The sequence below is a fragment of the Pseudorasbora parva genome, chromosome 2, assembly GCF_024679245.1.
Source record: "Pseudorasbora parva isolate DD20220531a chromosome 2, ASM2467924v1, whole genome shotgun sequence".
In the NCBI taxonomy this organism is placed as follows: Eukaryota; Metazoa; Chordata; class Actinopteri; order Cypriniformes; family Gobionidae; genus Pseudorasbora; species Pseudorasbora parva.
Genome location: NC_090173.1, coordinates 8,838,753 through 8,853,425, shown reverse-complemented (window position 1 = coordinate 8,853,425; position 14,673 = coordinate 8,838,753). Strand labels below are relative to the sequence as shown.

The 14,673-nt window shown below is 40.7% G+C and overlaps 1 protein-coding gene across 2 annotated transcripts; it reads right to left on the bottom strand.

Annotated features, from left to right (window-relative positions):
* Positions 1-6,378: 6,378 nt before the first annotated feature.
* Positions 6,379-14,005, bottom strand: LOC137091445 (von Willebrand factor A domain-containing protein 7). Of its 2 annotated transcripts, none has more exons than XR_010908089.1 (7): positions 13,932-14,005; positions 13,180-13,341; positions 9,028-9,306; positions 8,799-8,892; positions 8,610-8,736; positions 6,743-6,920; positions 6,379-6,551 (listed from the first exon to the last, which is right to left on the bottom strand). XR_010908089.1 is itself a non-coding variant. In XM_067455883.1 (7 exons), the coding sequence occupies exons 2-7, from the start codon at positions 13,336-13,338 to the stop codon at positions 6,437-6,439; spliced, it is 942 nt and encodes a 313-aa protein (XP_067311984.1). In that variant the 5' UTR covers positions 13,339-13,341; positions 13,932-14,005; the 3' UTR covers positions 6,379-6,436. The 2 variants fall into 2 exon arrangements, 1 of the variants encoding a protein (XP_067311984.1); XM_067455883.1 differs by having other exon boundaries at positions 8,620-8,736.
* Positions 14,006-14,673: the final 668 nt, after the last annotated feature.

Here is a 14,673-nt window from a genome sequence, read left to right as displayed (position 1 = left end):
TGTAAAAGTACTTGTTTAACAATTTATTCTCTTAATGTCTATTTTCTAATAATTAAAAAGAAGAAAACAGTATGGGGTTTTTGGTTAATGAGGCTAATTGTGCGTATCATCTGTTGTCCGGTTTACATTCTGACTCACAATATCAGAGCGATCTGCAGAGTTAAATATCTATATTCAGAAGAACATTTCCATCAGCTTTGATGTATTTACATCTTCATATTTATGAGGATTAATCTTAAATATAGGATTTGCTTCAGCTTTCCTTTTATGTTCTTAAATTTGATCAATAAATTAAATTAGAATAATGCTATATGGTTGTTAAATTAAATAATTTACACTGACAAATTACAACTGCATTAAATAATGTTATGAGATTGCTTTAACTATATTTTAAATACAGTAAGAAACGTTGGAAAGAATGTTTAAACATGAAACTAAACTACCAGTAGGTGGCGGCAGGTCTTAATGAGTGAGTCATTGAGTCGGTTCGTTTAAACGGCTGATTCGTTCATTAATGAGGCAGTCGTTTACGAACAGTTCATTGAATCTTTGATTCAACCGATTCATTCAAACGCTGAATCATTCATTAACACACTATTGCTGTGAGATGCGTTGTGGTTCTGATGTGGAAATATGATCTGATCTTGGAAATATTTTCGCTGCTGTAATAGAACAAAAGCAGTTTATATTGCATCTAAAATGTAAGTGACTAATTTTAATTAATTGTTTATGGAACTGTCATGAAATCAGTGTCACATTTTCAGTCGTGATGTTATTCAGGAAAACAGCACTCTTGGTCGTGTCATGTGATGTTTTTAACTGTATTATACGTTATAAAATATAAAAACCTTCACATTTTAAAGGGGGGGTGAAACACTCAGTTTCAGTCAGTGTCATGTCAATCTTGAGTACCTATAGAGTAGCATTGCATCCTGCATATCTCCGAAAAGTCTTTATTTTTTTTATAATTATATAAGAAAGATGCGCTGTTCCGAGTCTTTCCGAAAAAAGCCGAGCGGGTGGGGGCGTGTCGTGTGAGTGGAGCTAAATAATGACGTGTGCAGCAGCGCGCTGCAGTGAGGAAAGTGAGTCGCTCTGTGAGGAAAGTGATTCGCTCTGTGAGGAAAGTGATTCGCTCAGTGAGGAAAGTGATTCGCCCGCCGCGTGAGGAAAGTGATTCGCTCTGTGAGGAAAGTGATTCGCTCAGTGAGGAAAGTGATTCGCCCGCCGCGTGAGGAAAGTGAGTCGCTCTGTGAGGAAAGTGATTCGCTCTGTGAGGAAAGTGATTCGCTCTGTGAGGAAAGTGATTCGCTCTGTGAGGAAAGTGATTCGCTCTGTGAGGAAAGTGATTCGCCCGCCGCGTGAGGAAAGTGAGTCGCTCGGTGAGGAAAGTGATTCGCTCAGTGAGGAAAGTGATTCGCCTGCCGCGTGAGGAAAGTGAGTCGCTCTGTGAGGAAAGTGATTCGCCCGTCGCGTGAGGAAAGTGCTAATACAGATCGACCGCCGGCCTATCAGTGGGTAAGTCAGTAGCTACTGGTTATATCACCTGTTTAGCATCCTACGAGCCAGCGCTTTGATGGGCGTAGGCTGTTGCTTTCGCTCTCTCCCTCGCTCTCTCTCACGCGCTTCCGGTAGAATTGTCCGTAAGGCCCATACAAGGAAATTCCGCCCCCACTAACGTCAAAGGGGACGCATGATCTCAAAAAACTTGCCGAAACTTATGACTAACCGGAAGTAGTATTTTTGACAAAGAAATACTCCCATCAAACGTCCACCTTAACTTTTGAAACTTTGTCTATGTTTAGTATGGGATTCCAAGTCTTTAACAGTGTAAAAAGATCAGTATGCATGAAACAGCATTTCACCCCCCCTTTAAATATTTACTGCAGTATGTTACTGAGTTTCTCTGTACGAGCGGCGTTGGTTTGTTTCCATTTCTCCTCAAGAGGCTGCGCGATTGTCAAAAGCGCAACCGTCAGTTCATACATTAGCCTATTACCGGTATTAATTAATTATCCCAACAAACCTTAATCTCCAGCCCTGAAACTGATCAGAAAATGTAACGAAAATGTAATAAAACGCTGTAGAAATGTAGTGAAGTAGAAAGTAAAATATTTGCTGCAAAATGTAACGAAGTCAAAGTAAAAAGTATGCACTATTGATTCTACTTAAGTAAAGTACAGATACGTGAAAAATGTACATTCCACCACTGTCCACCACTATCGATCGCCACTTACACTAAATTAATGCACAATCATTCTTGCATTTTGGTGATTCGCTAGTTATTTTTTGTTTTAATCAGGCTCTTGTCCGTCAGGCAAGTAAAACTCTCTTCAAAAAACCCACTTGTCCCAGACAAGCAGACAAGCGTTAATGTCGAGCCCTGTCTTTGTACCACTAGAGCATCCTGAAAGTTTAATAGCTTAAAACGTCCTCCTCACAATAAACAAAGCATTTATTTAATCAAGCTCTAAAAATGGCTTGTTTTGATATTGCAGGATCTGTGACATCACTAGGGTAAACACATTTGCATATTCCCACCTCCAGAGCAAGACATCTATGAATAATGATACATCACAGGACAGGCCCCGCCCACTTGTAATATAGGCCCCGCCCACTTGTATTCATTTGCTTACTGGCTGTCATTTGGCTATGCTGGTTGAGCATCATGTCAAAAGTGAATAAACCCATTATAATCACTGACGCTGTCTACACTGATGCATACATGTACTCTACCGACAACCGGATAAATGGACGGGTGAAAGAAAGTTTGCTTTGATGCATCCAGTTTAAAGCTCATTTGCATCTCTGTACAGATTTCAGAAGGATCCCAGCGTTTTAAAACAAGTGGATGGTTTATTTTAATGGCGTTTTGGATCTTGTTGAAGGATTATAATTTTGTTCGGCGCATTTTACTATGTAAAGGGCACAGTTTTATAAGGAGTTAATCGAAACTCTGATCTGAAGAGTGTGAAATCAAATATCCATATCACAAACTTAAGAACGCCATGAAACCTAATGTGGTTAATATGAAGAGGGTTCTGCTGAAGAGGCTTTATTTTGGAGGTCGTGTAAAACACCGTTTTGCTCCACACCAGGAGAGAGAGCGAGAGAGAGAGAGAGCGAGAGGAATTTTAGTCTATGGGGTTATTTTTAACCCAGAACAGGAACTACTGTGTTGATTCCTCAAACACACGCACACACACACACACACCTGACAGCGCCCTAACACACATGCATAGTTTCTGCAGAGACAGTCACATGACCTGCAAGGGTCTGATGATTATTTTTATATTTAGTCATTACAGACTTAATTTTTATGTTTGTTGTGCTTTTTTATGTTTTAAATTAAAGCACACTTTCACAACGCTTTAATTTAAGACGGTACTACACACAAACATACTTTCCTCACACCTCGAGTGGTTGGTTTAGAAACAATTTTTACACGGAAATGCTATTACATTTTTACAAATGATAGACAAGTAACACGTTGAATTACACGTTAAATCTCTAGTTAGAAGCGCTGAAATACTGTGTAATAATCCTTGTTTACATCTTTAACAGTTTAGTGCTATATTTTTGCCGATAGCTGATTTACATAGCTACAGTTCAAAGGTCATGGTAATCAGCGCTGTCGGTTTAACGGTTTACAGGTAAAACCTTCCATCTTTTAAACAGTCACACCCTCAGTAGTGACCGATCGCTCGCTCACTCCATCTGTTTATCCCGTCACACATACACACTCTTCGGCTGGTGGTGTCACAGAGATGCCTTGTTCTGCCTCCTTCCCGTCTTTCCACCGGTAGCCCGCAAAAATCCCAGAAATCCCTGTTATTTCCGCACCTGTGTTTGTTTGGCAGGCGCGTGAGCGCGTCAGAGAGCCGCGTAAACATAAGAAACGCCTCAGAACTGAAGTCGTGTGTGTGTGTGTGTGTTCGGCGGACAGACCTCAGCTCTGTTCACACACTCCCCGAGAGATGGGCAACAGCACAGCGACATCTGCTGGATTACAGACGTCCTGCACACACACTCAGGTTTGTGAATGAAGTATGCTAGCTAGCCTGGAGAGAAAGATGCTAATGTGTTTAGGCCTACTCTAAATCACTGAAACCTGAACAAGTTTGAAGTTTGAATCTTTTCTTGTAAATTCCCAGATGTGAAGTACACTCTAAATGTTTGCTTAAATCAACACAATTGCTGGGTTTATCAATTTTCAACCCAAACTTGAGTTGTTTTTAACCCAGCATAAGCTTTCCAAATGAAGGAAGAGGAAGTTTCGGGGATGGTCTTTATCTCCAAAAAGAAAGCCAATTGTTTTTTTATGTCTGATGGAGTGTGTTTAGGCCTACTCTAAATCGAGTATCTGGATTCAACGGCTGAATCACTGAAACCTCACATTAATGTCAAACATTCAGAGGGTGATTACGGAGCCCCTTACATGACATGCAAGAAAAAAAAAGGTAAATAGTGCTCACAATTTATTATTTCGTTCCCTCGATTTATAAATTGTGCGCACATTATACTAATTGGTTCCCCTGATTTATAAATTGTGCGCAGACTTTAGCAAATCGAGGAAACAAATTAGTAAATTGTAAACTACGATTTAGCCTACTAGTTTTTTACTGTAGGCTATGTCATAGGTGATCAAAGTTTTTAAAGGATTACGTCACTTTAAAATGAAAATGCCCTGATAATTTACTCACCCCAATCTCATCCAAGATATTCATGTCTTTCTTTCTTCAGTCGAAAATAAGTTCCCCACCCCACCACACACACACAATTTTTCTCCACACAGTAGACCTTTAGTGTTTGAGACCGGAAATATGTAATCGTCGTGGTAAGCTACTTCCGCCCTGCACCTTTAAACAGGTAAACAAATGGCGCAAACAACAAGGAAAAGTTACTGTAGCATACCAGGCTGTTCTAATGACTCCCAAAAGCAGCCATATCTGTCGTTTCATTCCTTCCCTGCTGATGGTGAAGTTCGACGGAAATGGTTTCAGGCTATCCTGCGGGATGAAGGACCAAATTTGGCATACAAAAAGTTGAAGGTTCAAATTAATGCAGTTTTAAAGGGGATCTGCAGGAACCCAGACGAGGAATAAGGTCTTATCTAGCGAAAATTCAAGGGGAAATTAGAAGAGGATACTCCATTGGCAGGGACCGTACATATTGGAAGAGTATGTATAAAAGTTTAATCCATGATATATAGATAAAAAAAACAATTTTCTGTAGCACAAAGAAGAGGTAATCCCATTCCACCTGATCGAAGGCTTTTGTCTGCGCCAAGCAAGCAGAAGGAGAGCCTCCAGTGGATGTTTGTTTGACGAGTAAATTACACTCAATGCTCTTCTTATATTAGGAGACAATCTGTTTTAAATAAAACCTATTTGGTCATTGTGTATGATAGTAGGTAAAACTAACTCGAAACTAACTTAACTTTTTGCCAGAATCTTTATAGCCATGTTCAAAAGAATAATTGGCTTAGAAGAAATGCATTCAAGTGGATCATGGGTTAGTGTTTTTGTTAAATTGCCCTTGTCAATGGAGTCCAATAGCATGTTTAGGTGTTTTAAGTGTTTGTGAAAACATCTTAAATTCGACAGGAAACACGGCGGGTCCATGGGTCTTGCCATTCTGCATGCAGCTTGCACCATCTCTTCTGTGGGAAAAGGCACATTAACTCCTCTCACTGTGTCCGAAATTACAGGTATGGACCAGGGTTGAAGAAAATAAAAACACTTTGCATAAAAGAGCTATCAGGAGGAGGTTCTGACTCATAAAGCAAAAGCTTAATAAGTCTTAAAATGTGTAATAATGCTAACGGGATCAGTAGTCAACTTGCCATCAGAAGACCTAATCTGTGAAATTACATTGCGCTGACTTTTTCGTAAGATGAAGAGCAAGGAGTTTACTTGGCTTGTCACCATGTTCATAAAATGTGTATTTAGCTTTTAACCACAACTTCTGAGCCTGGTAAACTGATAACAGATAAGGTTTGAATTTCTTCTTGTAAATTCCCAAATGCAAAGTAGTTGCATAAGTCGAGTCTAGCTGAAGAATTTCAAGAGATGATTGCTGTAGTTACTTTTTTCGCTGTCTATTTACATTGGCTAAGTAATAATTTGACCCAGAGCATAAGCTTTCAAAGCTTCCCAAATTAAGGAAGGTGACGTTTCAGGGATGGTGTTGATCTCCAACAAGATAGCCAATTGTTTTTTTTTTTAATGAATCAATAGTGCAAAAAACTAAATATCCTTCAATGCAACATTTGATCTCTATGGTATTCCGGTTACTAAAACAAATTTGGCTTTTGCACACAGAGATTATGATTCCAGTGATCACACGAGGAAAAAAGATGAATGTCAGGAAGCAACACAGATTTAAAAACGTAATTTAATGCACATGTATTAAATGTGTTGTCCGCACACTGGCATTAAACCTCCACATATTCATCCCCAGTTGCAGTCGGATATCTCGGTTTGAAGTTCAAGAAAGATATGAGAGGTTTCCATTCCCCTTTTGGCATTTCTGAATGAAGCCCCATCAGGCTGAGAGAGAGAGAGAGAGAGAGAGAGAGAGAGAGAGAGAGAGAGAGAGAGAGAGAGAGAGAGAGAGGAAACACAGATAGTGAGTTACTCATAGATCAGCAATTCTCAACTGGTGGATCACAAGCCTGTAAAAACACGCTAATGTTATTAATAAAGTCATTTTAACTCCCTAAAGTTGGTTAATTCCCCACCGTAAGAAGTTGAGAGCGGGGTCCTCCGTCAAGCTCCCCAAGATCTTCTCCAGCAGTTGCACACTGGCATTAATGGCAACATCTGCAGCTATATTATGGAGTGAACCGTGACTGGAAGCACTGTAATCCTTATTAATGCCATCCGGAGAATAAGGAAAACCTCCATGGCTGCACTTTCCTGTAAATATTAGTCAGATATGGGGGGTTTATTTCTACATACACTAGAGCCTTTTGAACGGTCTGCTTGCATCATACTTCTGTATGAATTTGTTTACTAAACTAAAATAATTTGTTTATTTGGTTGTTGATCAATTGGGGGGAAAAAATGTTTTGTTTAAAAGCATCCCAAAGCACACCTAATGAAGCTGGATGCCCAAATGATCAGGGCCGGATTTTATTCAAAACAACACAATTTGGGTCATTTTAGCTTAACCCAGCACTGGTTCGGGTTAGGCGTGGATGTCCAACCCAACAAGAACACCCAAAATTCGACAGAAATATAAACATAGGCCTTGTATATGTGAATGAGAACGAGTGCAGGTAAAAATCAACAGTTATAGATCTTAAATGAGATTGCCTTTGAATACTGGAATTGTTGAATAAATATTGAATAACTGACTAGTTTTTGACCAAATTTGACTTGTAATTTTTTCTTCTCCCGATGGAAATATTCCCGTTAGGCTTTGAGTGCTGCCCAGAAACACACAGACTGAAATGCGATAAGTCTCTAAATTCTTATACTGTCCACAGATATTCCACGATTAGTACCACAAACATGGACAAGTGAAACAGTTTAGGCACACAGAGAAACATTGGAACTGTAAGTGGGTGAGATTAAGCGTCAAGTGAACATTTTTGTCCTCAGAGTTGATGTGTGTGAAGCAGGAAAAATGGGCGAGCGTAAGGATTTGAGTGAGTTTGACAAGGGCCAGATTGTGACGGCTAGACGACTGGGTCAGAGCATCTCCAAAACTGCAGCTCTTGTGGGCTGTTCCCGGTCTGCAGTGGTCAGTGTCTATCAAAAGTGCTCCAAGAGGAACAGTGGAGAACCGGCCACAGGGTCATGGGCGGCCAAGGCTCACTGATACACGTGGGGAGCGAAGGCTGACCCGTGTGGGCCGATCAAACAGACGAGCTACTGGAGCTCAAACTGCTCCAGAAGTTAATGCTGGTTCTGATAGAAAGCTGTCAGAATACACAGAGCATCTCAGTTTGTTGCGTATGGGGCGGCATAGCCGCTGACCAGTCAGGGTGACCTCTGACCCCTGACCCCGCCGAAAGCACCAACAGTGGCACGTGAGCATCAGAACTGGACCACGGAGCAATGGAAGAAGGTGGCCTGGTCTGAGGAATCATGTTTTCTTTTACATCATGTGGATGGCCGGGTGTGTGTGTGTGTGTGTGTGTGTGTGTGTGTGTGTGGCTTACCTGGGGAACACATGGCCCCAGGATGCGCTATGGGAAGAAGGCGAGCTGCCGGAGGCAGTGTGATGATTTGGGCAATGTTCTGCTGGGAAACCTTGGGTCCTCCATCCATGTGGATGTTTTACTTTAATGGTTATTATTGGTATTTAATGATTTATTATATTTTAGAACTTTAATCCAATTGTTAGATTGTCCTGGATTAATGATGATGAGCAATGATCAACGTAAATGGGTCAAATTTACCAATTTTCTTAACCCAGAGTTTGGGTTGGAAGAAAATTATAACTTGGTGCTTTTAGAGGCCTGTCAAAGAAGCTGTTTGGATAGAAGAGTTTGATTCACTAACCCATTCTCAGACTTGTTACCTTGTTTAACAGCTGTGTAACATTTTATGACTTTACTGTATATTGGCAGTATAGTTTCTACAGTAAATGTCACTTACCATGCCTTACCTTTTGGTCTGAATAATCTTGCGTATCCGGAGGTCAAAATTTTTCCCCTAATAATGTGGTCCTTTATATGTTCAGACGGTCCATCAGAAGAATCATCACATGTCTTCATGTTCTTAGCTGGAAGAAAGATACAACTGTTTTATTGCTATACGCACGCACACATACACACACACACTTACTTGCAGGGTTGGGTATCTCTTCCTCAGGATTGATCAGAGCAGTACAGGGTTCGGTGTTTCCCAGCTCAATCCAGTCACTGTGGCTGTAGAAATCCTTTCATTTGCCAAACGACACGTGTGCAAGTTAGTAGATGTTCAGAATTTGTGAAATCTGTTGGTCATATTGATCTCATACCAAATTAATATTTCTATAACATTTGCTTGTTTCTCATTCAGAGCTTTAGCTCACCTGTACAGTATGGAGGACTTTCCCAAGCTCCTCTCTTGCATCATCAAATTCATATTTTTCAATCTTCTTTGTGATGGCCTTCATTCGACGGGTTATCGATCGTTTTCCCTTCTTAAATGTTTCATTGTCAAAATGTTCTTCCGGATACTGGCCAGGAATGTTTGCAATATCTCTCAGCACATTGTAAAAGGAGATAAACCTTATGGATGTCTCAAAGTTACTTGCAAAGTCTTTTCGGCTGCAGGCGTCTGCCAGTGTCTCTGAGTCCAGTGGTTCCGGCTGTGTTCAAGAAAGTAAAACAAACACACAGTCTTACTATAACGAATGTTCATAAAGTGCATTGCCTACGCAAAGCAAGACAACCATTGCAACTTTATTTAAACTTTTAATGGCACTGCTGCAAGTTTAGAGGCACTTCAGTGAGAATAAGAAATAGTAAAGATTATCCAAAAAAAAAGGACTTTGGCACTAAAGTGGTTTTTGGGTCGTAATAGTAGGGGAACCACTTTTGGTGCTATATAGCACCATATCTTTAAAAATGCTCTACAACACCTTTGTCAAATGGTGCCATGTAGAAACCATAAGAGGTGCTATATTACATTTTATTTCTTCATCAAATGTGGTGCTAAAGAGCACCAACAGTGGTTATTTGGTTGTAAAGAACCTTGAACCACAGAAAAGGGGCTTGAAAGGTTATTTGATGCTTTATTGCACTAGCCTGATATGGTCATACTCAGCTCTAGTTAGAATATGAGTCTGCTCCATTGGGCTGTGATTATGGGGCGTTTCAACCCAACCAGGAAAGACCTCGATTGGACAGACCTACATTGGATAATTACTTCTCTATGGAGCGAGTCCAGACCGAACTGCCCGACCTAAAAATGTTGTGGGTGGGGCTAAGTTCGGCTGGTATCCAGGCTAATATTGCACTTTAACCACCCCAAATAACCACTGAAAAACTGCTGAAGAACCATACAGGGGCTTAACAGGTTCTGTATACAGTAGCGGTGCTATATAGCACCTCAGTCATCCCAAAGAACCAGTGAAGAACAGCTGAAGATGCTATACAGCACTTAAAGTGGTTCCCCTATGATTGAGAGACAAAGAACCACTTTTAGTACTATATAGCACAATTTTTTTTAGCATGTATGAAACTGACTAGAATGCTCTCCTGTTATGTTAGTATCATACATTTCTGACGTGAAGAGCGATTTTAAATAATTTCACTATATTTAAACTTGTGACAATTTGTCCTGCATTAACTTCTTTGAAAAAGACCTTTTAGGCAAGTCATTTCATCTTTGCCATTTCAGTCCTACAAATGCATCTTTTTCAATGGGGAAAACATCATATTCTCCAAAAATATTTGCCATTTGATTAACTTTCATATTTGGAATAACAAATGGAATCTCATTAGCCTTACAAAGTTAGACTCGCATCAAGATGTTTGGTCTGGAAACTCACCATTGAAGGCTCAATCCGAGGGGCGGATAAACGGTTGTCTTTCAAACTCCCTCTGCACGCGATAGGATAGCGCTACAACCAACCAGAGCAACGAAGGTGAAGCGGAGCTTGTTGACTGATTAAACATTCGTCGTATCCGGTCGGCAAAACTCAGAACACATCTTCCCTTTTTAAGAATAGTGCCGTTCTTTGTTCTTTTCTCAGAGAAAAGCTTAAAGGGGGGGTGAAATGCTGTTTCATGCATACTGAGCGTTTTCCACTGTTAATGACTTGGATTCCCATCCTAAACATAGACAAAGTTTCAAAAACTAATGTTGGACGTTTGATGGAGTATTTCTGTGTTTAAAATACTCCTTCCGGTTTCTCGCAAGTTTCGGAGAGTTTTTTTCGAGTATGGGTCGGCTTGACGTTACTAGAGCGGAAGGTCCTTGTATGGGCCGTACGGGCTCTTCTCCCGGTAGGGTGCGCGCGCGCGTGTGACTAGTGCGAGAGAGGAAATGCACGCCGTAAATACTCTCTCAGCTGCAGATCCAGTCGTCCGTGAACACTTATGTCGGTTATAGTCCGCGCCGCGCTCCCCTTCATTCCTCCACTTTGACATTAAGCGACTTCAACGCTTCAGCACAGCATTCCGGGAAGGCAGCGCTGCATTTGAACCGATTTGAACGCAGAAATGCTTCAGTCGCATCGCAAAGTGGATCTCCACATTCCAAGAAGTGTGTTTTTGACGGGGGGGTCCCAGCGATAAAGGTTCGGTCCTGCTTTGGAAGCAGCCGGTAAGTAAACCTGCTTCAAATGTCTGTGCTGTTGCTTATCGTCGCGTATGTAAACATCAGTAAACGACACGATTGCGTGCTTGGTCAGTCAAATGAGCTAACGGACTCCATTGCTGTTCTATTCAAGTTATAACGTTACACTAGTCTGACGTGCAAAACCGTTCTGCTTGCTACTAAGGTTTGGTCGCATACAATAGTCCATAAACTGAATCATGTCATCATAAACTGAGAGTAAATACAGTACATACCACAGAGACGGACGTCCTGCTGTTGCTGTTTCTATTTCATTCTGGATCATATATCTATTAGCTGAGATCGATAGCATGGGTTTCTCCACGCTTGAGGACGTCACCGCTTTGCGCGCTCGTCATTCTTTAGCTCCGCCCACACGATACGCCTCCAGGCGCTCGTTTTTTTCCGGAAAGACTCGGTACAGGCCATATTTCTTTTACAAATATAATAAAACTAAAGACTTTTCGGAGATATGAATGATGCAATACTACTCTATAGGTACTCAAGATTGACATGAGATTGACTGAAACTGAGTGTTTCACCCCCCCCCCCCCCTCCTTAACTCCAAGTCTTCCAGAGTCACGGTCAAAGCTGAATCGAAAGACCGCCGTTCGCCAGCTTCTGTGTTTTTTAGTACTACGCTGAACCTCTGCAACTCGGCCGTCATTATGTTAAGCCCTGCCCACCGACTCTATACACGATGTGATTGGCCTGACCAGAGTTTGGTTTTTACAGCTCGTAGGTCTATGGAGAGTTGCCAGATGACACTGGCTGCAGATCAGATTTGCTGCTGGGTGCGTCTAGATTTCTAATTTAGAATCTCACAACAACGGTCTCAAATGTTGCTTATAAACTCTATTCATCTAGCCTGACAAGCCAGAGCCACATCAAGATGTTTGGTCTGGAAACTCACCATTGACAGCTCAATCCGAGGGGCGGATAAACGGTTGTCTTTCAAACTCCCTCTGCACGCGATAGGATAGCGCTACACCAACCAGAGCAATGAAGGTGAAACAGAGCTCGCTGACAGATTAAACATTCACCGGATCCTGTCGGCAAAACTCAGAACACATCTTCCCTTCTTAAGAATGACTTCAGTGCCGTTCTTTGTTCTTTTCTCAGAGAAAAGCTTAACTCCAAGTCTTCCAGAGTCGCGGTCAAAGCGGATTCAAAGCTGATTGAAAGACCGCCGTTCGCCAGTTTCTGTGTTTACTAGAAGCACGCAAACGCAACTCGGCTGTCGTCATTATGGCCCCGCCCACCGACTCTATACACGATGTGATTGGCCCAGCAAGAGTTTGGCGTTTACAGCTCAGAGGGGTATTGAGAGTTGCTAGACGACACTCGCGGGCAGATTAAATTTGCTGCCGCTAGGGTGCGTCTAGATTTCTAGGCTACTATTCATCCTATTTACGTAAGTGAGGCATCATTTTGTCTTTTCTGAATAAATTTCTCAAGTGAGAAATTGTCCAACCATCTCATATTCCTGACACTGAGTGCATTGTCCTGTTGGATGTTTTTCCATTTCAGTAAAGGTTGCTATGTCCCATTCTTAGCCTGTGTATTACTTGTTCTTTCTGATTCATCCCCTTATTTCTTAAAATAACCTCTCTGCTTTTACAACCTTTTTTTGGTTGTAACCTTTTTTCCTCTTTCTAGAGGACCGGCCGAGATAAAGCTATTCTCTACCAGAACAAACTGTTGTATAAATAAATATAATTATAATATTGTAAAGTAAAACGGACCTCTTCTGCTATACAACAAACAGTTTGAAGCTGAATCTACTTTAAAAACAAAATACATGGCACCAATATCATTCCTCACTGTTAAAATATCACACTTGTGGCTCTTCTGCACAGCGCAACAGATTTATGTACAAAATCTACCTATATATTCATACCGCTTTGAAGGCTGTGTCAACACTCTCGCAGACCTTTTCAGTAGCACGTAGGATGGCCAGTCTTGTGATCTCCTGATGATTTTTAGAGTCGGGCATTTGCAGAATATGAAAGGTCTGAGCACCAATCAGAAGACTCAACAGAAGAACTGTGCTCCTCATTCTCTGAAGAAGAATATGAAGAACAAGTCACAATAATCACTGATCTTCTGGAAATACAACAGATGCTGGGTGGACTTAAGATAAATAAATTATTATTAGTAGAAGAACATTTTAATCCATTCATTTATATTTTATTGTTGGTTTTCCTTAAACACTGTTAAAAGTTGTACATAAAGAATAATCAACAACATTTTACAAAAACAATTTCAATCTTACTAATTATAAGAATTGTGTTATTTGTTATTTTTTGTGAAATCTACTAGCAATTTCTGAGTGAAAGTGGTTTCTACTGTATGGGACGTTCAACACAGAGGCGAAACAGTTTTGTGGCTCAAACTGAGTTATTAGCTTTGTGAAATATTGGTTGGGTCGTTTGGGACGCAAAGGGCAGCTTTTCCACCTTTTGATCACAAGATGTCGTGAGTGTGCACTGTGTTAAAAAGTTTGAGTTATGAACCATTTTTCAGCACAATTTGATGAAAGCCTCAAATGCTTCAGAAAGCTTTGTGTGGCTTCAGAAACTACTTCAGAAACTACTTCAGTGCTGGATAATGTCAGATTGCAGAGAATATTTCAAGCATGTTGATACTTACCTCAGTGTCCTCAACTCTCCCTCACAGCAAAATCCCTGGTGTTAAATTAACTCTGCTCTGTGTTTATATGAGAGCCACCAGAAGAATGGTAAAACCAACACTGAAGAAGTTTAAGAGTTAATTAGATACTCAAGTGATTAACTGAGTGATGATTGTGTGATAATTGAAGACACCTGATGATAGAGCAGAATCACTGAAGGAAAGCTTTAGTGAAGAGCACTCTAGTTATAGACATTTTCTACTTTTCTCCCCAGTTTTCTGCTTCTGTGGGACACTGATCGTGATGAAACCTGCACCAAGAGATTCGAAGTTGGTGTCCTCACTGATGCTGAAGATGATGTGCCAACGGTTAACTGCAATCCCAACATAAGGCTGTGGTGGTGTAAGAGCAAATTGTACTTGATGATGTTGAGGACCTCCCTAATGTATTTGCTTTACTTTATGGTGTAATGTATGTGCTTGAATTTAAGTACCCCAAAGAGGTAACTTTCACTTTCAAAGTTATTTAGAAATGATTTGTGCTACTTGGTTCTTGTTGTTCTCCAGAAGTGCAGACATTGTAGAATAGCTTTGGATGTTTAAAGGCAGTTGTTCCTTGTGTCTTTTAGACTAAAACTCCTCAAGTTGTATATTTGTGAAATGTTTGAACTTCAGCTGGTAAAACACTTTGTCCTAAAATTAAGCTGAAGAAAATTGTTTTTACACTTTGTTTTATCCAAACAAATGGCCAGGAAGCGTGGCC